The sequence below is a fragment of the Dama dama genome, chromosome 4, assembly GCF_033118175.1.
Source record: "Dama dama isolate Ldn47 chromosome 4, ASM3311817v1, whole genome shotgun sequence".
In the NCBI taxonomy this organism is placed as follows: domain Eukaryota; kingdom Metazoa; phylum Chordata; class Mammalia; order Artiodactyla; family Cervidae; genus Dama; species Dama dama.
Genome location: NC_083684.1, coordinates 19,230,310 through 19,258,047, shown reverse-complemented (window position 1 = coordinate 19,258,047; position 27,738 = coordinate 19,230,310). Strand labels below are relative to the sequence as shown.

The 27,738-nt window shown below is 57.3% G+C and overlaps 1 protein-coding gene across 2 annotated transcripts in view; it reads right to left on the bottom strand.

Moving 5' to 3' along the window:
- JPH3 (junctophilin 3) overlaps positions 1-27,738 on the bottom strand; it is a 165,259-nt gene that overhangs the window by 21,762 nt on the left and 115,759 nt on the right. For both annotated transcript variants that reach the window (XM_061134236.1, XM_061134229.1), the window contains exon 2: positions 22,593-23,370. In XM_061134236.1, coding sequence (XP_060990219.1) covers positions 22,593-23,370 — 778 coding nt within the window. The remainder of the gene's footprint in view (positions 1-22,592; positions 23,371-27,738) is intronic.

Sequence of the window (27,738 nt, the reverse complement as noted above, 5' to 3'; positions counted from 1 at the left end):
CCCTCGAGGCTGTAGTCTATGTTTAGAGCGAGCACCCCCCTTCTCCTCCCTCACCCCGCACCCCAAGCCCCCGCACACCAGGAATAGCAGGCGAGCTGCCGCCCCGTGAGTAGCCTATATACCCACCCAGCGAGGGGGAAGACGGCTGATGCCAGCACCATGTTTCCAGCGGGCAGGCCGCATCTGCCAGGGGTTGTCTGTGTGCCCAGACAGGGTGGGGTCTGGGGAGGGGGCTGGGGTAAGGCCCCAAGGAATCCACAGTCACTTAAAAAACAGTTTAAAAAGAAATTTTTTTTTTTTTAAAACCAGTTCAAAAGGAAGCAGGTCCCTGTCCTCTTTGGTTTGCCTACTTAATGCTTGAAACTTGAAATAACTCAGTTGTATTCAGTTTCAAAAGGCACCAGACTGTCCACGACATCTGGACTGGGCCCAGGACTCTGGCCTCCATGGCTCTCCAGGAACCCTGAGGTGGCCTGTGCCATCATCCGCTAAATTTCTGTGACCCGGCTCAGCTCAGCGTGGCCTGTGTGCCCAGCCCAACATCCCAGGTCCCACAGAGCAGCAAGCAGTGGTGGGATGTGGGCCCCTCACCAACCACACTGACCACACCGGGATTGGAAGGGGAGGTGGGGCCAGGAGAGGTCAGGGGGCAAGCGGCCGCAAGCTTGCCTCTGGGATAAAGGCCAAGACCCTACGCGCTGTCCCATTGAATTGCACTGACTCAACACAGGTGCCAAGGATCAGGCATATGAAGATGGTGACGCTGAGCATCAGGGCCCTTTGGGTCAGGGGACCCAGATGACCACTGTACCTACAGCTCACCCAGTGCCCTGCCTACCCCCACGGCACCCTCTGTGATGGCAACACTGCATCCCGACTCCAGGAGGGCCAGGACCCAATCCCACTGGTCCCGGGATCTCTGACTAAGGTCACTTCTGCAGGGAAGTCCTTCCTGCACCCCCCACCCACTCAGGGCCCAGATCCTGTTCCTGCCTCAGTGTGGATGCTCTGTGAGCAGCATCTTCCTTCTTCCTCGCAAGTACCAAGGACAGTGGCAGGGGGCAGACTGGCCCCACCGGGCATCCGGGGGGACTGGACAGATGGTGGACGGATGGTGCAGGTGGGTGATTCTCCAGGAACACCGGCTCCCCGACCCCGCCCCATCCCGGTCCCTTGAGAACGGCTGTGCCCATCTCCAGCATCCGTCTGGGGCACAGAGGTATCTCAGGAGACACTCTCCTGATGAATGAGCGGATGGAAAGGAGGATGGAACGGCGTGGCCAGCCGGGGGATGGCGCCGTGGGTGAGGGATGGATCACTGTCCAGGGTCCACCCACGGATCCAGCACCTGGCCGTTCACACAGCAGAACCCACGGGCGCTGCTGGCTGGTTGGTAAACAAAACCAGGCCAGGTGGGCCACGTGTGCCCAGGCCTGCGGGCTGGCCCTGTACTGAGATCCTGCAGGTGTTACCTCCTCCTGGAGGAGGGTGGGCTCCCTCCTCCAGGCCTCAGCTCCAGGAGGAGGGGAGACAAAGGCGGCTCAGAGGTGGCGCCAACTTTCTGCCAGGTCCCTGTACCTGGGCCCCCGTGGGTGCAGCAATCACCCGCCCGTGCCCACTCGGAACCCCGATTCATGACCCCATCACTACTCTTGCTCCTGCAGAGTGACAGCGAGCTCGATCAGGGCCTCAGGCTTGTAGGAACTGGCTGCCAGTGGTGGGATGGGCCTCACTCAGTCCCTGACTTGCTGTAGGAAGTCCCCACAGTCTGGGAAGGGCTGAGCTGTGCTGGTGAAAAAGTCAGTTGCTCACTCATGTCTGAATCTTCATGACCCCATGGACTATAGCCTGCCAAGCTCCACTGTCCATGGAATTCTCCAGGTAAGAATACTGGAGTGGGTAGCCATTCCCTTCTCCAGGGGATCTTCCTCACCCAGGGATCGAACCCAGGTCTCCTGCATTGCAGGAGGATTCTTAACCGTCTGAGCCACCAGGGAGCTGTGCTGGAGACAGAGCTAAAGGAACAACTCCCACAGCCTCCTGGACACAGGGCTGGGCTCCACACGTAGCTGGATTCTTGCTGTGTGATGCTAGCCCCCATTTCCTCAGATGTTTGTTCCTTGTCCTCCCTCCGACTGCTCCAGGTCCTCTGCTTACAGTGGCACCTCCTCCAGGAAGTCCTCCGGGTCTCCACCAGCCTCTCTGAGCCCTGGAGCCCCTAAACGTAAGCTCCTCGGCCAGAGTGAGCACATGAAGGCCCCTGCAGGGATGGGCACGGAGTCGTGCCCTGGATCAGCTGCTGGTCTTGCCATGAACATCATTAATACTCCTCCCTCTGTGCCATCCAGCCTATCCCCCCGCCCCCTCACCTGGGCTGGCGGCTCTCAGGCATCCGGCCTACCGGTCCCAGCAACCCGACGCCCTGCACTTTCCACACGGCATCCATCCCAGTGGCTGGTGTGAGGATCACCCCGCTTTACAGAGGAGGACGCTGTGGCCCAGGGGAGGTTCATAAGCTGCCTCGGGTGACAGACAGGGCAGAGGGTAAGATCCTGCCCGCCGAGCTCAGGTGCCCACTCCTCCCACTCTGATGAAGCCCTAGTCTGGGCACCAGCTGCTGTCTAACAGTAACCAGTCTCTCCTTTTTTTCCTTTTTTTTTTTCAGCATCTCCCGAGTCATGTGTGGGTGGAACGAGACACCTGGTCTGGGCTCGGAGCCCCACCCTGCAGGTGAGCGTCCTGGATCGGGAATCTACTCACTGACCTGACGTTTCCTGCAGGTATGCAGGGGGACCAGGGGCTTTGAGCCAACTCTACCAGGGAGGACCCAGGGTGGACCCCAACCCTGGACTGCAGACGTCCCTCGTCCCATGGGACACAAGATGGTAGATGCCAGCAGCACCTCCAGGCTCCGCGCCCAGCTGGAGAAGCTCGGGGAGATTTCGTAACTCTGCCTTCTCTGAAGGCAGAGCTGCGCGGGCTTAAGCTCACGGGACCTCACAGAGGATTAATGAGATGTTTGTAAAAAGTCTGGAGCTCCCCGGAGGCAGATCCGGGCGACTGCTAGGAGCAGGCAGGAGGAACCCCGCCCAGCAAGGTGGCCCGAGGGGGTGGGGGCTCGGAGGCCTGGTCCCAGGGGAAGAAGGGGAGGTGGTGGCACTGGCGTTTAGCTCTTTCGACAGTAATTTGAGGGCACAAGGGGCTCAGCACCGGCCACGAAAGATCTCTTTAGAGATTGAGCCCCAATCACTGCCAGGGAGGGAAGGAAGGACAAGACCTTGCCCCCTCCATCAGCTCTTCCGACTCTCCCTGGACCCTGGGCAGGGCCAGTCTGACGGGCCACTCTTTGTGAAATGAAGCCCCCTGGCCCTCACATAACAGACAGGGAGACATCACCTCCTCTATGAAATTAAGCGGGATGAAGGCTCAGCTGTGCTCACTGACTCCCCACCCAAGTCCCACCAGTGGGGCTTGGATTTGAGATGGACCAGAAAGGGTGTGAGTAGGCACCTCACCTCCAAACAGTTGTAGGAGGGGTAGGGCTCTATGGGACCCCAAATCCTGGTGTCCACATCAGAGAATGCAGCGAGGTGCTGGAGCAAGGCTGCCCCCAAGTGCCAGGTCAGCCCCGGCCAAGGCCCAGCTCTCATGCATTCAGGCAACACATGTGGGGAGTCTGGGTGGAGACCAGGAGGACTTCCTGGAGGAAGTGCCACTGCAGGCAGAGGACCTGGAGCAGTCAGAGGGAGGACAAGGAACAAACACTGGAGGAAATGGGGGGCCAGCATGCTCCGCTTGCCGATGCACAGCCAAAGAAAAGAAACACCCAAAGCAGGATGGACAGGCCCTGACACTCCACTCGTGGGCCAGTGCCCATGGAGCTGGAGGGTAGTGTGACACTTGTAGACAAGAGTCAGAGGCCCCTCTTAGGGCAGGGCACTGCCACTCACAGCCCACCAGCCAAATCCAGCTAATGCCTGGAGCTGAGAGTGGGTTTTGCGTTTTCAATGATTTTAGAAAAAATGACTTCCTTGCTTGCTCCTTGGAAGAAAAGCTATGACAAACCTAGACAGCGGATTAAAAAGCAGAGATGTTACTTTGCCGACAAAGATCCACACAGTCAAAGCTATGGTTTTTTCAGTAGTCATGTATGAATGTGAGAGTTGGACCATAAAGAAGGCTGAACACCAAAAAATTGATGCTTTTGAACTGTGGTGTTGGAGAAGACTCTTGAGAGTCCCTTGGACTGCACGGAGATCCAACCAGTCCATCCTAAAGGAAATCAGTCCTGAATATTCATTCGAAGGACTGACGCTGAAGCTGGATCTCCAATACTTCGGCCACCTGATGCGAAGAGCTGACTCGTTAGAAAAGACCCTGATGCTGGGAAAGATTGAAGGCAGGAGGAGAAGGGGACGATAGAGCATGAGATGGTTGGATGGCATCACTGCCTCAATAGACATGAATTTGAACAAACTCCAGGAGATGGTGAAAGACAGGGAAGCCTGGCATGCCGCAGTCCATGGGGTCGAAAAGAGTCAGACAGGACTGAGTAACCAAATAACAACAACAAATGGTGGTCCAGTGCTAACACTCCAAGCTCCCAATGGAGGAGGCCAGGGTTCGATCCCTGGTCAGGGAACTAGATTCCACATGCCGAAACCCAGTGCAGCCAAATAAATAAGATAAAAATAATAAATATTTTTTAAAAGAAATAAAGAGATGATTCTATGACAGGGAGCTCAGGGCTGCCAAAGCCTAAAATATTTACTGTTTCATCCTTTACAGCAAAGTGTGTTGACTCTGATGGAGGGGAACTTTGCAGGCCAAGGACTCACCACTCTAGCTCCGAGGCCCGGAGATGGAGGTGCCTTGCTCAGGAGCCCAGCTGTCACCACCCAGGACTAGGACCGGGAGATCCATGCAGGTGTGGGGGTAGTGGTTCACAGGCTGCCTGGGGTCAGGGCCGACCATTAGATCTAACCTCAAAGCCGAGGACGGAGCCACGATGACCCACCTGCCAACTGGGGATGGAACACTCTGGACAAGAGACAAAGTGCTTTGTCGGAAAAGCCTCAGGAAATGGAGGAGTGTGGACGTGGTCACCGGCATGAGCTGGGCCAGGCAGGACATGGTGGAAACCGGACGTGGGCAGGCCGGTGCAGGTAGGGGACAGTGTTAGGGGCTGGTGAGTGGACAGCACCTTGTGTCCCGTCCCCTCTGCCCCCAGCTTGGAGCCACAGGGGAAAGCGTGGTGAGGGTTTAGTGTCACGGGCTCACAGGAGACCATTCCCACAGTGGTCAGGGATCAGCCTATGGTCATTATCATGGGCACAACCTCACACCTGAGCTCAAGGCCCAGGGAGGAAGGGATCTCTACCCTGACCAGCAGGTAGGAGAGACCACAGCCCTTGCCAGCCCTGACCTGGCTTCTTGGACCAGCCCCCGAGGTGAGGCAGGAGGTTCCAGGCAGGCCCAGGGTCCAGGGCGGGGTTCCCTGCGCACTCCCTGGGGAAGAAGGGTCTAGTCTGACCACTCGCAGTGAGCCCCTTACCTCCCACTGAAGACAATGCCTGTTGGCACCTGCCCCTTGTGGGTACAGACCCAAAAGAACTGAAAACGGGGTCTCAAAAGGATATCTGCACACCCATATTCACTCCAGGATTATTCACAACAGCCAAAATGTGGACGTGCCCCATGTGTCCAGCAATAGACTCGTGGATAAACAAAACGTGGTCCATCCACACAGTGGAGTATCATCCAGCCTCAGAAAAGAGGATTCTGACACACATCACCACAGGGATGTACCGTGACCTTAGGCTCAGTAAAATAAGCTGGATGCAAGACACTGTACAACTCCACTTACGTGAGGTTCCGAGAACCACCAGGCTCACACAGAGAGTAGAAGGGCTGTGGCTGGGAGTTGGGGAGGGGGCTGGGGCTGGAGAGGGGACTGGGAAGGGGCTAGGGAAGGACTGGGGATCGAACTCTTGTCTCTTTCATCTCCTGCATTGGCGGGTGGATTCTTTACCACTATCACCACCGGGGAAGCCCATACATAATGGTGGCGCTACTGGTCAAGAATCTGTCTCCCAATGCAGGAGATGCAAGAGATGCAGGTTCGATCCCTGGGTCAGGAAGATCCCCTGGAGTAGGAAATGACAACCCACTTCCTTGTTCTTGCCTGGGAAATCCCATGGACAGAGGAGCCTGGTGGACTACAGTTCATGGGGTCACAGAGACTCGGACACGACTGAATGACCTAAGCACAGCATGCTATGTATGTTTTACAAAAATATTTTACATTAAAAAAAAAAAAATGCTGCAGGCACCAAGGGTCAGATAGGGTGAGCAGCTCACTCTGGAGAGGTTCACGTCCACACGTGGGAGCCCCAGTCTGCTCCCATAGCCCCTCCTGGTGTTCCTTCCACCCCCTGCCCAAACCCAGGACAGACGGTCTGGATCACTGACAAGGCCCCTCCATTGAGCCCAGACTTGGCCTCAGAATCCTTCTCAACCCAGAGCCCAAGGCGGCTTCTGCCCATCAGACAAGGTGGGCGGGGGGGGGGGGGGGTGCTCACCCAGGGCCGCACAACTCGTGTAGCCCAGCACCAGGCCCAGACGCAGGGCAGGCCATCTCAGGCCTTGGCTGGGCCCCCTGGCTGGCCAGATGCCTCCTTCGGAGCCAGTGTTGACCGAGGTCACGGCCACAGTGGCACCCTGCCTGTGATTGTGCCCTTGTTCAGCTATTTCATGCAATTACTGGGTCTGTCAAGTCTCCTGCCGGGGAGACAGCTAACAAGGGCACGTTCAGTCAGAAAGGGCAGGAGCCGGGCTGCGGTGGGGGAGCAGACGCCGCGCTCCAGGCCAGCAGCCAGCCCTGCTCCCAGCCGCCCGCCCACCAGGCTGGGATTCAGACTCCCATAGACTCTGCCAGCAGCCACCCAGCAGCTTGTCCAGCTTCCCCACAGCGGGAAACGGGGAGCACAGCCCTGCAGCACCCCACCTCCCGGCCACCAGTGCCCACATTTGGGGTCAAGGGCAAGTCCCCTGTCTCACTGTCTTCCCTGTGCCCAGGGTCTGTGTCCGAACCCACGGTGGAGAGACGGGGGCAGAGGGAGACACAGAGATGGAACCCCTGCCCCAGTGCTTTTCCCAAAAGGCAAACACAGAACTCTCCACCCAGATGTCACACTTGGGGCTCAAATCATGGCCCCACTGTTGAGAGCTGTGACCCCCAGGAGGGGACTTTCACCCACTCTTGCTCATTCCTTAAGTTTTTGCTGAGCATCTCCTCGGTGCCAGATTCTCAACCTGGCCCTGGAGATGCTGGTCAACAAACAGGCAGCGCCCTGCACCCAAAGAGTGAGAGTCTGGGGCAGGTGGGGTGGAGGAAGCCAGGTCCCACCGCCCTAAGACGAGCAACACGGGCACACTGCAGGGCCCGAGTCCTGGGGCTCAGGGAAGGCTGCACAGAAGAGTGGACACTACGTCCTCAAGAATGACTGCCCTGTGACCAGGTGTGGCCGGAACGGCTGCTGCCCATCCAGGAACCACTGGCCCCACTCCTGCATAGTAGCCCATGGCTGCCCAGAATAAGGACTACATTTCCCAGCCTCCCTTGAAGCTGGGTGGCTATGCGACTCTGTTCTGGCCAATGGGGTGTGAGCTCAGTGCCATGTGCACCTTGGAGGGGACAGTATGGATGTTCCATGCAAGATATAAGCACATGTCTTTGCACAGCTATGAGCTTCTTATTGTGGCAAACTATATGGAGTTAACCCTTCTGGAGCGTGCAATTCTGCAGCAGGGGTGACATCCACAGTGTCGTGTGACCATCAGCATGATCTATTTCAAACCCATTTCCAGTGCCCCTAACAGAATCCCAGTGCCAGTACCAGGGACTCTCTGCCCTCCCCTGCACAGCCCTGGGAACCTCTGCTCTCCTTTCTCCTCTTCCACGTATTTCACTTGAATGGAGTCAGACAGGACTTGTCCTTTTGTGTCTGGCTTCTGTCACTCAGTACCATGTCCCCAGGGTTCATCCACGTTACAGCCTGTATTAGACCTTAAAACCGATGTTATTTTAGGTCTTGTCAATCTGCCTCCTTCCTAACACACCAGGTGCTGTGGACTGAGTTTGGTACCCCATGAAATTTTTATGTGAAGCCCTACCACCAAAATGTGACTGTATATGGTGATGGCACTTATAGGAGGTCCTTAAGGATAAATGAGGTCATAAAGGTGGGGCCCCCATCCAGCAGGACCGGCGTCCTTATAAGAAGGGGAAGAGAGTTCTCCACACACATGGAGGACACGCCACGTGAGGGCACAGGGATGGTGCTGTCTGCCCCCAGGGAGAGAGCCCAGAGCCGACTCCACGGGCACCCTGACCTCAAACTCTGCAGACTCCAGACCTGGGAGAGACCATGTCTCGTCTAAGGCCTGTGTCTGTGAGATTTTGTCACATGTCTAAGGCACCAGGGAAAGAGGAGGACGAGGATGCCAGGAGCGGGTTAGGGTGAGGAAGGTGCTGTGTTTCCTCAGCTGCGAAGCAGGCACACGGGCTCCTGTGCTGCCGAGGGCCAATGAAGATGGGACACAGAAGTTCCAGCTGCATCTCGCTCATCTGACCAGCTCAGGGAGGCCAGTTCACGGTCGGGGCACCAACGAATGAACTCTGGGGATTCCTGGCAACCCTGGAAAGACCCACCCATCAGGCCCCACTGTCATGGCCCCACCTTTGGCAGCCCCACTCAGTCAGCTTGCAGAGGGTGGCCAGGAAGAGGCAAAAGGTAACCTGTGGGGGGGGGGGGGGGACCGTGATGGCGGTGGAGCAGCTGAGATTCCGTGTGCTCAGGCCCCGTGCTGTGTACACTTGCCTCCCGCCTCATTTAACCCCGACTCCCCAGGAAGCGGGCCGGGCAGGGGCATGGATGGAGACAGGTGCTCGGTTCTCCATGTACTGGTAGGGATGCCGGCTGATGCTGTGCTGATTGGTAGTAAGTATTCTGACTGCCACTCCTGGGAATAGTCATGATTGTTAAAGGGAAAGAGGAAATGAAAATCAAAACCAAAACAGAAAATGATCCTGTCCTACAGAGAAACCAGTTCAGCAAGGAGAGGCAACACTGCCAAGGCGGACACTGGCCTGAGGCCAGCTCTGCACCTCGTGTGCAGGATTCTGTGCTCATGGGGGTTGGCGGGCGGGGCTGTTGTTGATGGAGGTCCCTACCTCCTGCCAAACACACATCAGCAGGACCCTGAAGGAGGAAGACCAAGGCCATGACGAGGCTGGAGACACAAGCCACAGCCCTTTCTAGCCCCAGAGCGCCACCCACTGACCCCCAAGGGAAATGGTGGCACACAGCCCTCGTCCACCGTGGACCACGAGAACCCGCAGAGCCACGCCCTTCGGGTTCTTGGCAACAAACAGCAGCTTGTCTGCAGTGACAATGTTTTCCTGGAGCCAAACCAGGGCAGGGATTTATTTTGAGTCCTTGTCCGGAGATGCCAGGTGACCAGTGCATGTGTGTGGTCACCCTTCCACAAGAAGACGGTGGATTGATGACCAGAACCTGAAGAACAGTGTCTGTGGGCTGTGAGAGGACCAGAGTCTGACAGGAGAATCCTTCTGATTCCTGAGTTAGTGTTTAGGCAATCTGTTGTGAGTTCCCACCGCCCTGAAGATCCCAAGGTGGAAATACAATTCCTGAGGGCTTCCTGGAGGCAGGGACACGCTGAGCATTCTACAAGTGTCCTCCCGGTCCATCCCAACTGCCCCTAAGAGTGGGTCTATCATCACGCCTGACATACTGACAGGGAAACCAAGCCTCAGTGAAGGCTCACGCGAGGTCAGCCCAGTCCACACGGCTGGCCTGACCCTACAGCCCCCAATCCTTACTACTCAGACATGTTTCTCTTTATTAGAGAGGCCCCCTCCTTCCCTTTCTCACTGCTGTACCTACTGGGTGCTGAGAAGGAAACAGTCACAGCTTCAGGGAACTCACAACCCAACAAACAGACAAAAACTCCTGCACCGCCAGACGGACGCCAACCCAGAGGGGAAGAGAAAGTGCTTTGGGATCACAGAACAGGAGCAGCTGATCCCTGCCTCAGTCAGGGATGAGTTCAGAAAGGTGTATCTGAACTGGGTCTTGAGGGGTGCACAGGAGTTGGCTGGTGCAGCTGAGGCATTCCGAGCACAGGGAACAGCGTGTGCAAAGATGCTGCCCAGAGGGCGGTGGGGCAGGTGTGTGGGACAGAGGGCCAGAATGCAAGGGCAGCCGTCCAGCCGGGGATCTGGACTTTCTCCTGAGGCCTGGAAGCACTGGGACAGAGAAGAGCAGACTACTGACCCTACGGCTGCAGATGCACCTGTCCGTCCACTGCAGAGATGACACCTTCCATGTACGTGGTCTCTCGCCAGCCCCCCCACCGCTGGGTGGCAGCACTGGGACCTGAGACTCAGCTGGGACTCTACCGCCTACACCCCCCTCCCCCACCCCCAAGCCCAGAAGCCCAGGGCGGGGCCGGGGGCTCGCGAGAGAGAAGCCAGAGAAGCCAAGGTGGGATGGGAGAGCGACTAACAGCCGCCAGCATCCCTGACACTGCAAGGTCCTGGCAGCCCAGTGGCACCTGTGGTTCGGAGAGGGGTCAGGGGTCAGGGTCCTGGGCAGCTTCAGTCTCTTCCCCGAGGGACCCCAGCCGGGGAGGGCTCTGCAGTAACCCCTCTGGAAGATGAGCTCACCGGGGCCTCAGGGCTGGAGGGACCGGGTCTCCCTGGTGACAGGTAGAGATGAGTCGGTTCTGTCCCCGGCAGGGCCCTGCTGCTCCCCCAGGACAGCACTGTAGTCGCGGGCTCCGAGTCAGGCAGGTCGGTGCAGAGCGGCTGCACAGCCCTGCTGGGGAAGAGGGCCCTTCCTCGGTGCCCACCAAACCCAGCCCAGAGCTCTCCCGGGCACCACCCCGGGGAGGCCCGCCCTAGAGCACAGGGCAGCTCTGCCTCCCGGGGCAGGTGCCTCCAACTAACACACAGACCCCACAGGGGAGAGACACGAACATTCACTAAAACCCAAGCTGCTGACAGGTCTCCCAGGAAGATGCCCAGATGGCCAACAAGTACAGGGAAAGATGCTTGAGATGTCAGTTGAAACCACAAGGAGGGACTTCCCTGGTGGTCCTGTGGCTAAGACTCCACGCTCCCAAGTGCAAGGGGCTAGGGTTCGAGCCCCGGTCAGGGAACTAGATCCCACATGCTGCAACTGAAGATCCTGCATGCCACATCTAAGGTCTGGCAGAGTCAAATAAAATAAATAAGTATTTTAAAAAAACATGCAAGGAGATCCACTCCACACCCACGGGGGCGGCTAGAATCAGAGACGCACGGGAACAAGTCCGGGAGGATGCCGAGACGCGGGATCCAGTGCTGACGGGGAAGTCAAAGGAGCAGACCATGGGAAACTGTGGGGGCAGCACCTCTGAATGTTAAACCCAGAATTGCCACTTGGCCCAGCAATTCCTCTCCCAGGTACCCACCCAAGAGAACTGAAAATGGACACGCACCCAAAGATTCGCACACTAACACGTTCACAGCGGCACTATTCATGACAGACAGAAGTAGAAACAGCCCACCGTTTATCAACTGCGGAGTGCATCAACAACATGAGGCCCCTGCACATGGTGGGCTATCACTAGGGTGGAGAGGGATGACGCTCAGACACAGGCTACAACGGGGCCAAACCCTGACGACATGACAGCACTGCACAGAATGAAGAAGCCAGACATAAGCCATGCCACGTATGGTGCGACTCCACTTACACCAAGTGTCCGGAATAGGCAAAGAGAAAATTTACATCTGTGGCTGCCAGGGGCTGGGGGAGGCTGCTAAGGGGTACAGGTTTCTTTTGGGGTGTGCTGGAAATGTTCTGGAAGCAGCAAGAACAGCTGCACCACTCTGAACACTCTAGAGACCAATGAGTCGTGCTCTTTAAAGAGTGACTTGATGGTATGTAAATGTGTCTTCATGGGAAGAAGCACGGCTGAGGCACCTCTAACCTTCCACATGGACGGGAGAACATGACCTGAGAGTGCTCCCTTCTGGAGCTGGACAGAGGTTTGCTTGCCCAGTGCCCCCCACCAGGGACCTTCCCTCCTCAGCACTCCTGATGGGGTGTCAGGATGTCCATCCTCTGACCACACCCCTCACATCTCAGATGGGCACATGACCCAGCCTGGCCAATCAGCAAATTCCATCGTCAAGGGCAATTAGCAGGCAGGTGACTCCTGCAGAGCCAAGCTGAGCCTTTCCAGACCATCACTATATGGGCCCCAGGAGAAAAGCATCTTGCCTTCCCGCCAGGACCGAGAACTCTAAGGAGCACGTGAACACAGACCTGGTGGCCTTTCCCCCCACATGCAGAGAACCTGCTGGAGAGTGAAATTAACACACAGAGGAAAGCAGAAGCAAGAAAGGGAGAGAATGACACAGCCCTGACAGTATCTGAATCCCTGGATCCAGTTGTGCCTGAAGCCAACCCAGCGACTGGGAGCCAACACAGGGCCTCTCTGCTTGAGCTAATTTGAATGATGATGCTACTGCTTGCAACAGAGTCCTGATTAAAGGAGCTAAGTCACGTTCCACATAGACTTTAGGTTTGGAGAAAACTTCAAGGGGTCAAAATGACTCTTCAAGATCCCCCAAAGTATATACACTGAGCGGCTCTACTATGCAGAATATATAGGTCTCTACAGTGGAAACGAGTAAGCTCAGAGGTGCTTACACACCAAATGTTCTGTTCTTCCCAGCTTCTGTTTCTCCCTCCTGCCTTGTCGCTGGTAGGGCTGAATCCATAACTTTTTTGGCCTGTGTCATGCGGCATGTGGGATCTTAGCTCCCCAACCAGGGATCAAACCTGGGTCTCCTTGCAGTGGAAGCATGAGGTCTTAACCCCTGGACCACCAGGGAATTCCCAAAGCCGTAACTTCAGTGCTCACGTGGTACGACTCCTCCAGGTACCAGACAGGCTGGGAGAAGACGACCCTTCCCACCTGGCAGAGCCCACAAGTGGATCTTTCGAGAGGCAGAGGGGAGCCCGGGGCAGAGTCTGGGGGGGGGCAGCGGGGGTAGGTGTGGGTGCTGATGGCAGACAAAGCCTGAAGCTCGTACTGGAGCAGAGGCTGGGCATTGTGAGAACAGGGTGGTCAGCAAGCAGTGACCAAGGAAACCCCTTCTATCCCCCCAAGCCATCTGCCAGCCCCCCCACAACACACACCCCTTAGATGAGGATAAGGCAGCTTCTCATGGAAGACACTCAAAGTTATAAAAAGTCCGGGAAAGCTAAAGTGACCCCTCAGAGCTTGGGACACCATGACCTGGAGCACATAAGACCTGAGACCCAGACACTTTGTAGGAAAGCAGGGAGCTCCCCGGGAGAGTAGTAAGTTCTGTTCCAAGCCCTCTGGAGACCGGCCTGACTCCAAAGGCAGGAGCCGTGATCACAGGAGTTGAAGTGAGGTGGTGGAAGAAGGCATTCACATCCACAGGAGCCGTGGCCGTGGGGCAGCCGTGCAGAGTACAGACCCCAAGTTCACATCCACTGGGAACCTCAGAGTGGGGCCTTCTTTGGAACAGGGTCTTTGCAGATGTAATAAGGTGACACTGGATGCTGGCAGCCCTTATGGCATATCATAAGGACAGACACCGGCAGAGGTTGGAGGGATGTGGCCACCCTGCAAGGATGCCTGGACACCCAGGAGCTGGAAGAGACAGGAAGGACTGCCCCCTTACCCCCCGAGAGCATCCAGAGAGATGGTGACGCTGCCCACACCCTGACGTTGGACTTTTGGCTCCAGGACTGTGAGAAAACATTCCCGTTGTTTAAACCCACCCCATTTGTGGCACTTTGAAGTGGCAGCCCCAGGACACCCACACAAAGGATCAGGAATGTCCCCCCAGAGGACTAATGGTCTAGCGTGGCCGGACCCACAGTGTGTGCAGACAAGCACAGTGATCCTTTTATCCAGGACCACCCACGAGGGCCACAGCAGTCAGCGATGCCAAACAAATCCCCCATCCCCAAAAGGAAGTGATTTAAAATACTCCTTTATTCTTGCTTATGCATCCAGGTGTCCCCAAGCGTCCCTCTCCCCCACCCCCAGGGATGGGGGCTCCCAGGGCGTGTTGTCACAGCAACGGCAGAAGTACAAGGAGAGTGAGCAGAAACACAGCAAGCCTCCCAGGGCCTCAGACAGGGACGGGGCCTCCATCACTCCAGGCCGGTCCCATGGACCAGACAAAGCCCGTGGCCAAGCCTCCAGGGGACAGACCACAGTCACATGGCCAAGGGCATGGGGGTGAGGAACAAACATGTAACCTACACACGTGCCTGCCCATTCCAGGCTGCACTGAAGTGAACTTCGATTTGATGAAACTCCTCAGTTTAAACTCAAATTAAACTCCTCGGATCTGATGAGCATGGATGTGGTCATTTCCACATCTAGGGAGGCAGGCACCCGGGTGGGGAGACTGAGACTCCATGGCTGCCCAGGGGGAGAGGGGTCAAGGGCAGGGGAGCCCCCCGACACCCCCTCACCCCTCCCGCCTGCTCTAACACGTCATGGGGAAGACAGCTGGTGTCCTGTCTTTCCCGGGACGTGTCAGTCTTCACAACAACCCCACTGGGCACACCACCTCTTCAACCCATTTCACAGGGTTGAAATTGGAGACCCAGGGAGTTTATGTCCCTTGCCTGAGGCCACAGACCTATTAACAGCAGATCATTTTACTATTTCCCTCAATGACAGGAAAGAAACAGGCTCGAGCAGTAACAGAAAGGCTTGGGTTTAGATTAGGATGAAAAATCCCTGTGCCACCAAGTCTGGGGACAGGTCGCCAAAGCCACATGGGAGGCCCGTCCCCCAGGGCCGTGTAAAAGGCCACAGCTTCTCTGTGAAGGGGCGAGTTCAGCAGCCCCCCAGCCCAGAACCCCGGGCCAGGGCTCTCCTGGACATGGCCAACACAGGGCCCAGGTCACCCCAGGAGCCTTCCGATGCCAGGTGGGAAAGCTGCCCACGGGTGAGTCAGAGCTCAGCGCGTCTGTCTGACAAGTGGCCCAGAGCAAAGCGGGCAGCGATCCTAATCCCATCTGACAGCCTGAATCCCCGACCCCACGCGCGAGGACCGGAGGTGACAGAGGTGTGGGCACAGGCTGGCACCCCAAGCCGACACCCTCCAGGCCCCAGGAAGAGGCTCACAGACGCGACTCGCAGGCCCAAGGCCAAGTGCTCCTGGGTCTCTGGGGTGGAGCCGGGTCTGGGGGCTCCGTGGCCTCTCACCCCCGGGGGCCCTCGGGCTGGCCCCTGACCCAGGCATTTCCAGGACCTGGCACCCTACTCCCCAGCCTCTTCTGCTCCTTCTTCTTTTTTTTTTTAATGTCAGGAGGCCAGAGCCAGAACAGATGGCTGTCGCCCACCAGAAGGTCTCTCCTGGCGTGTGGCCGGCCCTCCCCCGGAGGCAGGAAGCTGCACGTACTCCTCACCAAGAGTCCATCTCCGCAGGGCCTGGAACCACGGCTGCAGAGCAGGTCTCCTGCTGGGGGCGGGAAGGAGATGGACCTGCTCCTTCTAGAAGGGGGACACCAGGTGACACAGCCCACCCCATGCCAGAGCTGGGGGTGCACGGGCTTCCACGGAGCCGCAGCAACCCAGAACAGCACACATTAGTTATCCTACGGTTCTGGAGGTCAGAAGTCCAGAACAGGTCCGTCTTACAGGCTGAACTGGGGCTGGTTCCCGATGGAGGCTCCAGGGAGATCCATCTCCTCCCCTCTTCCAGCGTCTGGAGGCACCAGCACCCCCTGGCTTGTAGCCACATCATCCCGACCTCCACTTCCAACATCACTTATTCTGCCCTCCCGCCTCCCTGCAACAAGGACCCCTGTGACGACACTGGACCCCACCCCGGCAATCCTGAGTAGAGCCGAATGTAATCACATCCGCCAAGTCCCTTTTCCCTAGGAAGGTCACACATCCGCAGGTTCCAGGGATTATTAGGATGTGGACTTCTTGGGTGCGTGGCGGGGGCACTGTTACTGGCTGACTGCAGGGAGAAACCCCTCAAGACAGAGCAGTCACTCAAGGCCGCCCCACCGCCTCCTCTTGCAGCCCTCCCTCCCAGCCAAGGTAAGGTGATGGAGCCTTTCGCCAGGCGATGAGGCAGCACCTTACACACGTCTCAGCCACGCACACTTGCTCTGGGGGGTCGTGGTGGGAAAGACCTGTGCCAGAAGCAGAGCCGGGCAGACAAGGCAGTCTTAGCTGCCTTGTAAGACTGCAGGACGGGACGCAGCTGAAACATTTGTTTAAAGAGTAAGAGTTGGACCAGGCTTCCCAGGTGGCGCTAATGGTAAAGAACCGCCTGCCAATTCAGGGGACATAAGAGATGAGGGGTCGATCCCTGGGTTGGGAAGATCGCCTGGGGGAGGGCATGGCAACTCACTCCAGTATTCTTGCCTGGAGATTCCCATAGACACAGGAGCCTGGTGGGCTACAGTCCCTGGGGTTGCAAGGAATCAGACACGACTGAAGCGACTTAGCATGCACCTAAGAGTTGCACAATGCTGGTGCACCCATAACACAGAATATGACGCAGACACCAGGGGAAAATCCTGACATGGAAAGAGGTCTTTGGCATAAGTGAGGGAAAAAGGAAAACAAGCCACAGAACAAGTCGGCAGTACAATCCCTTCACCGTGACCCGGAATCCTGTAGGTGTGATACAGTTATCTGCACATATGCTGAAAAAACTGTGATTCCCTCTAAGGGAGATGGATAGCCCACGGTGGGATGTGGCTACTCGATGCTGGTGTGCCTTATCATGTGAGGGCTCCATCACTCAGCCGTGTCCAACTCTTTACAGCCCCAGGGGCTGGAGCCTGCCAGGCTCCTCTGTCCATGGGATTCTCCCAGCAAGAACACTCCCAATGGCAACACTGGGTTGCCATTTCCTTCTCCAGGGGATCTTCCCGACCCTGGCATCAAACCCTCATCCCTTGCATTGGCAGGCAGATTCTTCACCACTAGAGCCGCCTGGGAAGCCATCGCCCTTATTGCTTTAGTATTTTTACAAGGATGCATTACTCTTACATTTTAACAAGGAGTGATATGAATGTATCCTAAACCCATAATAAACCATGACCCCCCACCCTGATTTCAGATCCTTAAATATTGTTTTCTTTAAGATGGAAAGATGCCCCAGTTAGAGAGCCCCAGGCAGTCTCCCCTGCAGATAACACGCCCTCCCTGTCTTGACCTACTTGGGGCTCATGCACTGTCCCCCTGCCGCCAGGGCTGTGGGGATGACCTGCTTAAGACCCGTAACTCACAGGACCAGAGAAGCCACAGCAGGCTTCCCTGGTGGCTCAGTGGTAAAGAATCCACCTGTTGAAGCAGGAGACATGGGTTCGATCCTTGGTCCAGAAGGATCACACATATTGTGGAGCAACTAAGCCTGTGAGCCACAACTATTAAGCCTGCAATCTAGAGCCCAGGAGCCACAACTACTGAAGCCTGTATGCCTTAGGACCTGTGCTCTGCAACAAGAGAAGCCACCGCAATGAGAAGCCTGCACACTGCAACCAGAGAGCAGCCCCTGCTCGCGGCAACTAGAGAAAAGCCCACACTGCAATAAAAGAGAGAGAGAGAGAGAGAGAGAAGCCGCAGCAGAAAGCTTTAAGCAAACAGGTCTCCCCGAGGCCCAAACAGACACCAGCCCAGGATCGACATAAAAAAGACGACTGGGGACGTAGAAGCCTGTCCCTGAGCAGACCTCATCGAGGTTTCATGCATGAAGCCCTCCTGTCCAGGGGCAGGGCTGGATTTCAAGAGCACTTCACGGAAGGCAGCCAGCACCCCTCTATTCACAGAGCCCCCAGTCTGGGTCCAGGTCTGAAGGGGCTAAGAGCAGGTGCAGGGCAGCAGACAGCACCAAGATGTGAGTTCTAGTCCTGCCTGGGCCACCGCCCAGCTCTGAGACCGGCTCCGCCCTGCCCGCACGGGGGCCTGACTCTCAGCCAGGCTGCCCTCGGAGCCCGCTCTCCCACCTCGCCGGCGGGGACCACCACCGTCCTTCAGAAGGGCCGGCCGGCCTGGTGAGAGGATGTGGTTGCAGCCCCCCATGGGTACAGGAGGCAGGAATGGTTGCCCCCCTGCCAGGAACTTGTCACCTTCCACCTAAACATCAGGTCAAGGTCCCTCCTAGCTCCACCTGCCCACAACTCTGCTCACTCAGCAAAGCATCACGAGACAGAGTTATCAGCTGATGGGCAGCACGCGGGCCTGCGGCCATAGCCCTGCCGACCACCATGACCACTGGCAGCCTCAGCGCACCTCCTGCCCCCACACCCCTGCCCCTCGGGGACCCCGCAGCCTGGAACCGCGAGGCCGCCCCGCCCACACCTCCTCCCCTCTCACCCCCGAGCACAGCGGTCACTCCCAGGAAGCAGAGCTGGCTCAAGCTCCAGGCTGCAGTTTTAGCGCCAGAGGGCAGCCTGGCCAAGAAGAGGCGGCGGGGACAGAAGCGTCTGTTCCACCACCCAGCCCCTCCCTCTCCAGTTCCCGCAGGGTCTCGGGGTGAGGACAGTGAGCTGTCACATTCACCAGACTCAGGCTCTGGTGTAACCCCCACAACCCAGGACCTTGGGGGGAATTTACCTCTCCTCCCCTCGTGGAGCCAGCTAACCCACCAGGCCCCACAGCGCACCTGGACCGGGACTGACCATGTCTACAGGAGGTCAGGCCCGAGACAGACTAAACCCGCGGGAACTTGCCGTTCTGTCCTGTGGGCTCTGCCGAGGACGCTGCCCTGCTGGACCACGGTGGGTCCACCTCGCCCTGGAGAGTCTGCAGGCACCCAGGAGCAAGAGGGGACCTGCAGTCCACCTGGGATGGACTGGGAACCTGGCCCAGCCCCATGGTGGCCACGGCCTTGCCTCCAGGTCTCAGACAGAAGGAGGTGGCCGGGCCCCTGACGATGAGAAGGGGCAGGGCTGAGCATCTTCATTCGTTCATTCATTCATTCAGAACTAGCTTCACTCATTCATTCAGAACTAGCTTCTGTGCAGACAAGACATTGCTGAGAAGTCCCCGGGGTAGGCCAGTGGGGTCTCTGAGCCCGCCTGTCTCTGCAGACTGACCGGCCTGGCACACCTTCCCCTTAGCCCTGGCTCCACGTTACCTGACCGAGCAGGAAGTTCCTCCACCTCCCACCTCGGCCGCAGGCATGTCTGCTCCCCTGCTGGGGGCCCAGCCAGCACCAGCATCCCAGGGGCTCCCCAGGAGTGCAGGTGCTCAGACCCCACCCGGATCTGCTGAGGCAGAAGCTCTGGGGGTGAGGGGCATCTGCATTTTCCACACAACCTGAGGGGGCTGGGGCAGGGCTCTGGAGCCCAGGTGGCACCCCCATTGAGGAGTTCTGTATCTCTGGGTGGGCTGCCTGGGTGTCCCCAGTGATGCCAGCCTGCATAACAGGCAGCGATGATGGGGGCCAGCCTGCAGACCCAGCGCTCAGGAGGAACCCCAGCTCTGCATCTCAGCCATGTGGCCTGGCCCCGGCCCCAGAAGCCAGGGTGGGTGCAGTGCACCCTGAAACAGAGGGAACAGGACCCCATCTGGGACCCCGAGCTCCGTGCCACCCCCTTTCCCAGGAAGGCCCGTGCCCCTCCTCACAGCAGCCGCCCCCCCAGGAGGTCCCCACACTGGGAGAGAGGACACACGCCCCGAACCGTTTCTGGCTGGCTCGGCTCAGCGACTGCGCCTGCTGGGCCCGAGGACGCGGCTCGCTGACGCCAGGCCGGCTCCTGGCTGTGACAGTGACCACAGCCCGCCTGGGGCCAGCCACTCCGCGCCCCACGCGGCTGCCGCGGCTGCTTTCACGCTCCGGTGGAGGGCGGGCCTCGGGGCTCCTGGGCGTCCACTGGCTTTGCTCTCCAGGACGGCAGCCTCTGGCTTCTCTCTTTTTTTTTTTTGAATCTCAGCCCATTGAGAAAACGCAGGCAAGTGCAGCTCCTGCCGCAGCCTGGAATGGAGGCTCGTCCTCAACGTGTCTAGGGACCGAGGACACTGTCCCCTCCCACCTCTGACGGTGGCCCAGGGCACCACGAGGCCGCCAGGCTGAGACCACATCAGGGTGTGCATTCACACCCACCTCCCCGCAAGGCCAGGGTGCGAGGGGAGGGGCCGACCCGGTTCAGGGGTCACCTGGGAGGGTGGCCAGACCCCACACTTGCTGAGGGCACTGCATGCTGCTCCAGGCCATCTGTCCACAAGGACCCAGCCCAGAGACGGTGAGCGCCCTCCCCAGGCTGCTCAGCAGCGGTGGGCCAGGCTGGATGTTCAGCAAGCCAGCACGCGATACACGGAGCCACCCTCAGGCCTTTGTGCCAGGCAGGCAGCTGCATGGGGGTCCAGGTGGGGGTCCTCGGGGAGCTGGCTCTGAGCTCCGCCCACACCACCACCTCCATGTACTCCTTCTTAGAGACCAGCACCCCCCAGGTTCTGGGGGTGTGTCAGAAAACGGCCCTGCATCTCATGCCCCCAGTCCCAAGAGGCTCACCTGAGCGTCAGACTTTCAAATAAAGTCAGAACTTCCCTGGTGGTCCAGAGGCTAAGACTCCACATTTCCAATGCAAGGGGCCCGGGTTCAATCTCTGGTCAGGGAATTAGATCCCACATGCCACAAATAAGAGGTGTGTGTGTCGCACACCACAACTAAGGATCCCGCATGCCGCAACAAAGATCGAAGATCCCGTGTACTACAACCAAGACCCGGCGCAGCCGAATAAATAAATATTAGCAAAAATAAAATAGCCAATTCTGGGGAATACTGTCCATGAAATCTTTGTGCTTTTGCCTCCCAAGCCCCTAAATTTCTGACGACACTGTCCCCCTGCCCTGTAAAGTGCCTTGTGTCCACTGAGGTCAATAAGATGAAGAAACACAAAAGGTAAAAAATAGATGAACTATTTGAAGAAAAGAAAAATGCCCAACACCAGCAGGGTCTCTGGGTGATGCATGAGACCCACCCTCAGGTTGCTCCCTGCCTTTCATGTTCCATCATCCAGTTTTTCTATGTGGAGCAAGAGTTATATATTCATAAAGGAAAAAATAACTAGGGAACCAAATTTGATTGTAAAATACCAGAGGAGCAGTGATAAACGCTGCTCCTATTTATTGTGTGCCTGAACACTTCTGGGGGAACAGGCAGGGGTGAACAGAGCTGGACCCCGATATTCAGGCAGTAACTCCTTTTTCCCCTTGGCTTCTTGGAATGGGTTTTGTTCCCCTCTAAGACCTTGGCTGTGAGCGGCAGATATCCTGCCAACAAACCACAGCCACCTTTTTTTGTTCTTCCAGTATGGATGGAAGGTCGCTGAGAACCAGAACCAAATGGGCTAAAGTTTTATTAGCGATGAGGCTGGGAAGGCCTGAGCCATAACTGAGCTGGGTGTCTCCCTGGAATAATCCCAGGCCTGCCCTGGCCAGGAGTTCAGAATTATCCAGAAAGACTCAGCGTCTGTCCTCCTGGACACATCCTATATGGGCAGCCTGAGGCATCTAAAGTGCCCCAGACTCCTATCCCAGGCCCCATGACCCTCGGGGCTGACCCTAGGGCCCTGCCCTGACCCAGGAAGTAGACAGATGGCCAGAGGCTCTCGATACACTCAAGTCAGGAATGGTTCCCTGAGAACCCAGCAGCGTGACCACCCGGGGGCTCTGGTTTTCAACCGAGTGGCTTCCTTCAACCTGTGGCTGGCAGTTCCTGCTGTCCATGGCCTCCCGCAGCAGCACAGGGCAGACCCAGGCTCACACACTTTCCTCTGAGCTTCCTGGGGGGACCCAGGGGCCCCTTCTACCAGCTCTGAAGTTCCCACCCCTGCATCAATACAAAGACACCTCAGTAGCCAACACAGCGCCCGCCTATAGTCAATTCTGGGCCCCGCTTAGGGTCTGGAGGCTGCTGAATCCACACAGTGAGTCCCGTGTCCCGCTGAGAACAGCTGATGGCCGACAGCACCAAGTTGCAAGTGACTCCTGGGCCGGGGCCCACAGCCCGGCCCTGCTCACTTGGTGCCATCTCCAGGGCCTGGGGACAACCTGGGCCTCGGGCTGGGGTGGCCAGGACAGCTGCCCCCTGCCTCCCACATCCCTGCAGCACAGGGCACTCCATGCCTGGCTGGGAATGTGGCCGTGGGGGCACACACCTTCCTCTCAGCCAGCAGCTGTGCTGTGCACCCTACCAAGAGAATGGCCAATATCGTTCTCCATCAAACACCAGCACATAAAACAAGGAAGAGACAGGAAGGGAGGTTTGCTCCATTTGAGGGGAGGTTGTAAGACCCGGAGCCTCCTCAGACCAACCATCTCCTTGCTCCACCTCTGAGAACCTCCAAGGAACCCCAGGGTTCCACGGGGCATAGTTTGAGAAACACCCGCGTAGGCCTCAAAGCAGACAGCACCACCAACCAGACCGGATCCGGAGACCCAGAACCGCCCCGCGGCACCCCCACCCCCCACGCCGGCCCTCACCCTCCTACCTGGAGGCCGCGATCTCCGCCTTCTGCTTGGCGATGGTGGCCGCCCGCTCGGCCGCCTCCACGGCCCGGTCCACCTTCTCGCGGATCTTGCTGGCGCGCAGCGGGATGAGGTTCTTGCGCTTGCCGCTCACGAGGATGTTCTGCTTGTACTTGCCCTCCTCCTTGGTGCCGTCGGGGAAGGTCATGCAGCCGTAGCCGTGCCGCCGGTTGCCCGCCCACTCGCCCTCGTACTTGAGCCCGTCCGAGCGCTGGCTGACGCCGAAGCCCGAGCGCTTGTCGCTCTTCCACTCGCCCACGTAGGTCTCGGTGGTGGTGGCGTCGATGTCGTCCTCGATGGCCGACAGCTCGGCCTCGCCCTCGCCCAGGCTGATGGTGGAGTGGATGTCGCTGGCCGTGGAGCTGACCGAGCTCATGCCGGCCTCGCTGCGGAAGGAGCTCTGCTTGCTGCGCTGGCTGGCCAGGCTGCTCTTGGACTCCGACTTGCGCAGCTTCAGCCCGCTCAGCAGCGAGCGCCGGAATAGCCCCTTCTTCTTGCTCTTGAGGATCTCGGAGTCGCTGTGCGCCACCAGCACGAAGCCCCCGCGGGACACGGCGGGGCTGCCGGCCACGGCGGGGGAGGCGTCGGGGTGAAGCGCCGCGCCGTTGCTGTGCTCGCTGCGCAGGGAGTTGATGGAGGTCCTCAGGGGCGAGCGGATGACCGCCGCCATGCCGTAGGGGACGCTCTGCCGCACGCCGTAGCCCTGGCGCATGCCGCCGACCCACTGGCCCTGGTAGGTCCCTGCGGAGACAAGCGAGAGGGTGAGGCTCGGGGGTGGGAGGGGTGAGCGGCCGCCAAGGTGCGCGCCGTCCTGGGGCAACACGGCCAGGTTAGCATCGAGGCAGACAGATCGTAAGCCCTCAGGTGGTTTGACGGTTTCTATCATGGGTGGTCTTTTTATTTATTATTTTTTTCTGGTGCTGTCTAAAGTATACCATTCTTTTCTTTTTAAAATTAATTTATTTTTATTAAAGGATAATTGCTTCACAGAATTTTGCTGTTTTCTGTCAAAACTCAACATGAATCAGCCATAGGTATACATATATCCCCTCTCTTTTGAACCTCCCTCTCATCTCCCTCCCCATCCTACCCCTCTAGGTGGATACACAGCCCCGTTTGAATTTCCTGAGCCACACAGCAATTTCCCCCGATGGCTATCTATTTTACATATGGTAATGTAAGTGTCCATGTTACTCACGAGTGGTCATTTTTAAAGACCCTTCCCTCCTGTTTCTCGCAGCTGAATTCTGCTCCCTTAGGGCTCGGGGAGGGGGAGAGAGGAGTAAGAGTCTGATGCAGCCGGGAGTGAACCGCAGAGCTCCTCAGGCACGTGGGCACAAGGAAGGGTGTGGGACACCCTAGGTGAGCGGCTCCACGCTGGCCTCGTGGGGCTCACGAGTGACAGATGTGAGGACGCAGAGCCAGGCTACAGACTGGGTACTGACTAGACAGTCTTGGAAGGTAGTGAGTTCTCCATTGCTGGAGGCATCCAAGAAGAGTTGGGAAGACCACCACACCTGAAGCCATGAGAACTGGCAGACCTGATGTCTCCCAAAGAATACAAAGTGGAGACTCAGGCAGTCATACCTGCAGAAGCCCAGCAGCATTACTCACAAAAGCCTGAGAAAATGTGGTCCATCCAACAATGAAACATTGTTCATGCAGCCTTCAAGAGGAAGGCCATCCTGCCATTTGCTACAACATGGATGAACCCTGAGACCACCGGTGAAATACACATGTCACAAAGGACACTCGCTACTTGATTCCTCTCACAGGAGATATCCAGGAGTCAAACCAGACAGCCTGCAAGTAGATGGCGGGGCTGGGGCTGGGGGCAGGGAACAGGCAATTATTGCTTAATGGGTACAGAGTTACTGTCTGGGGGGACAGAAGTCCTGAAAGCAGACAGAGGTGATGGCTGTGTGACACTGTAAGAGTGATTGATGCCACTAAACTGTGCACTTAGAAATGGTTCACGTGGCGAGTTTTATGTTATCTATATATCTTACCACAATCAAGCTAAAACATCACAGCACTGGGCTCATATTCTTGCTCTGCTTATTGGCTGTGTGACTCTAACAGGACGGGTCTCCATTTCTCATGCAGTAGGTAGTTATGCAAATTAAATGACACTCAGCACACAGCAGGGCGGGGCTCCCCACCTTCTCCCGTCCTGCCACCCCGCCCCCAATATCAACAGCTTTTCCTGCCTGGGGCCACAGCTGCCCAGGCTGGGACTGGGAGCCGGGACTTGCACCCTGGGTTGTGAGAGGGACGCTGGACTAGCCTCTGGTCCTGGATGGCTCCTCCCTTCCTGGGTGGGTGGCTGTGGGAAGCTGGTCCTTTAAGGCCAGACCCTTCTGCCAGACAGCGGCCTTCCTCTGGCCAGTTCAAGCTGGGAGCCAGCTTCTGTTGCAGAGATCTCTCAGTCCCAGCTTCCTGCCACTTCCTCTTGTGGGTTGGGTCAGATAAAACACAGGACCCCCAGTTAAATCTGAATTCCACATGGACAAGTAATTTTCAGAGAATGTTACATGGGACATACTTAGGCTAGAAATGATCAGGCTGATGATCTGAAATTCATTTATTTGCTGAATCCAGCCACCCCCGCTGGGGTCTCCCATGATGTCACCCCGGGTTTCTCTGGCAGTCCCCCCACAAACCTGAGGATGCCCTTGCATGAACAGACTCAGCCCACCTTCCCACCAGCACCCCTGCACCCCCTCAAGGCAGGCTGAGCACAGAGCTGAGGACACATGGGGGCTCCACACCCAGCCTTATGGAGGTCGTGGGTGTGGGGGTAGAGGGAGGAGTTAGGAGGGGGGCAGACAGGGGATCGAGTCCCAGCTCCACTCTTTCTGCATCTGTGACCTTGGGAATATCTGCTTTAAGTCCCCATGCCTCAGTTTCCTCACCTGTAAAACAGGGAAGGTGGTTGTGTGGATTAAATGCGGCAATCCGCATAAAGTGCAGAAAAGTTTGTTAACGCTTGACAAACAGCAATTGTTCATCATCATCATCAAAACCTTAGGGATACGTGTAACTGAATCCCTTTGCTGTGCACTTGAGACTATCACAATATTGTAAATCAACTCTACTCCAATATAAAACAAAAAGTTTGCAAAATGAAAGAAAATTTGGTTAAGGAAGAAAACCTTAGGGATAAACAGCTCTTTACCTGGCAGGTGAGGAAACTGAGGCTCAGAGGGCGACAGGATTCAACCCCAGGGTTTGTGTCCTCCCCCTGCCAGGGCTCTGCACACAGATGAGGTCCTGCCCACCCTTGTCCAGAGGGCACCAGGCTGGAAGCCACACCCGGCATCCTTCGAGGTGCAGGCCACCTCCATCCCTGAGAAAATGAGCGCCCACACTCCTTCCCCCAGATAAAAGGGTGATAACAGCAGGAAGTCAGGAAGCGGGCCTCCCTGTGCCGATCTCGGAGTCTGCACAACGTCCCCGCAGGCTGGAGGGCATCGTTCCACCTTCCAGAAGTGGACGTGGAATCTATTGCATACGCGGAGACAAAGGCAAGCAGCAGCTTGCTCTGAGCGTCAGTGCAGGCGAAGCAAGGGTCTCAGGTGGGGATTCGAGTCTCCCTGCCACTCTGAGCTCCTGGGTCCTGCTGCCCTGGCCTTCCACAAGCCACGCAGCCCTGCAGAGCTTAGTCTGTTTTCACATCAGGGAAAAAGCTGCTCGGCATACTATTCCTGAGTTCCGTGACTCCAGAGGTCCCTGGACAGGTGAGCCGAGGCTGGAGAGGGTCAGAGATGTGTGCAGAGGGTGGGCCCAGACAGGAGCGAACGCTAAGAAAAGGGCCCGCACAGCCAGCCTCCGCTTTAAAATACATGGTCTCAAAGGACAGTCCAAGGAGACAGCAGGTTGGTGGTCGCCAGGGGCTGGCGGCGGGGCGAGAATGACAGCCATCGGGGTTAGGGTTTCCTTTTGGGGTGACGAAGATGGTCTGTAATTAGATAGGCAGTAATAACCAGTAACAGAAAAATGAACGGAAGCACAGTGAGAAATGGGCTTCCCAGGTTGTGCTGGGGTAAAGAACCCTCCTGCCAATGCAAGAAACGTAAGCGACACTGGTTCAATCCCTGGGTCGGGAAGATCCCCGGGAGGAGGACATGGCAACCCACTCCAGTATTCTTGCCTGGAGAATCTCATGGACAGAGGAGCCTGGCCGGCTACAGTCCACGGGGTCACCAAGAGTCAGACACAACTGAAGCAACTTCGCACGCACAGTGAGAAACTAAGACAGAAGATGAGCTGGTCATATTCTAGGTGATTTGAGCAGAGTGAGGGCGTCGGGGCTTTGAAACAAATGCCTGTGGTTGCTGGGGCCCTGATGGGCCAGCCTGCCCAGCAGTGCTGGAGCCTGGGGCGTGGGCACCGGGAGTCAGGAGCCCCGAGTTCAGAGCCGGGGTTTTCTACTTACCCAAGACCTGGGGTCCTCACTCCACCTCTCAGATCTCCTAATTCACCTGTGACATGGGGGTGACGACCATAACCATCCGCTAGACACATGGAGCCATGGGTGTGGCCTCCTGCACACGGTGTGATGCGGGCAGCTGAGCTTTCCTTGCTCAGGGCTTGCAGTTTTATTGTATTTGCACTTTTGTTCCCAGTCGGAACACATTTCTGAATTTACAGCTGACGTCAGTAAGAAAAATGGATTTCGATATTACAGAAATACACTCCTGATCAGCTCTGCTGTGACCTGCTGGGGTAGCTGGGCCCAGCTTCAGGGCTGGTCCAGATCAGGAGAAAGAAGACAGGCCTTCAGCCAGGAGCCAGTTTCTCCCAAAGTGGGGCTCTGGGCTGGCCCCCGCTGGGCCAGGTCCTTTCTTCTCTTCCCATCTCCTTTTCTTGTTTGGGGCCAGCAGAGGACGGCTTGAAATCAAACCCCTGCTTCCCCAAGGCTGTTTCATTGAATCTGGTTGGTTATTTAAAAAGACTAAGTCCATCGTTTTGTTTTATATCCCAAGCAGCTTGCATGTGGAAAGACAGAAGCCAGCCCAGTGCAGAGAGAAGACCACGTGTGACCCCGGCAGGGGCGCCCTGACCCCTGCGGTGCTGCGGGGTCAGTCTGGGTGGTGCAGACCCCAG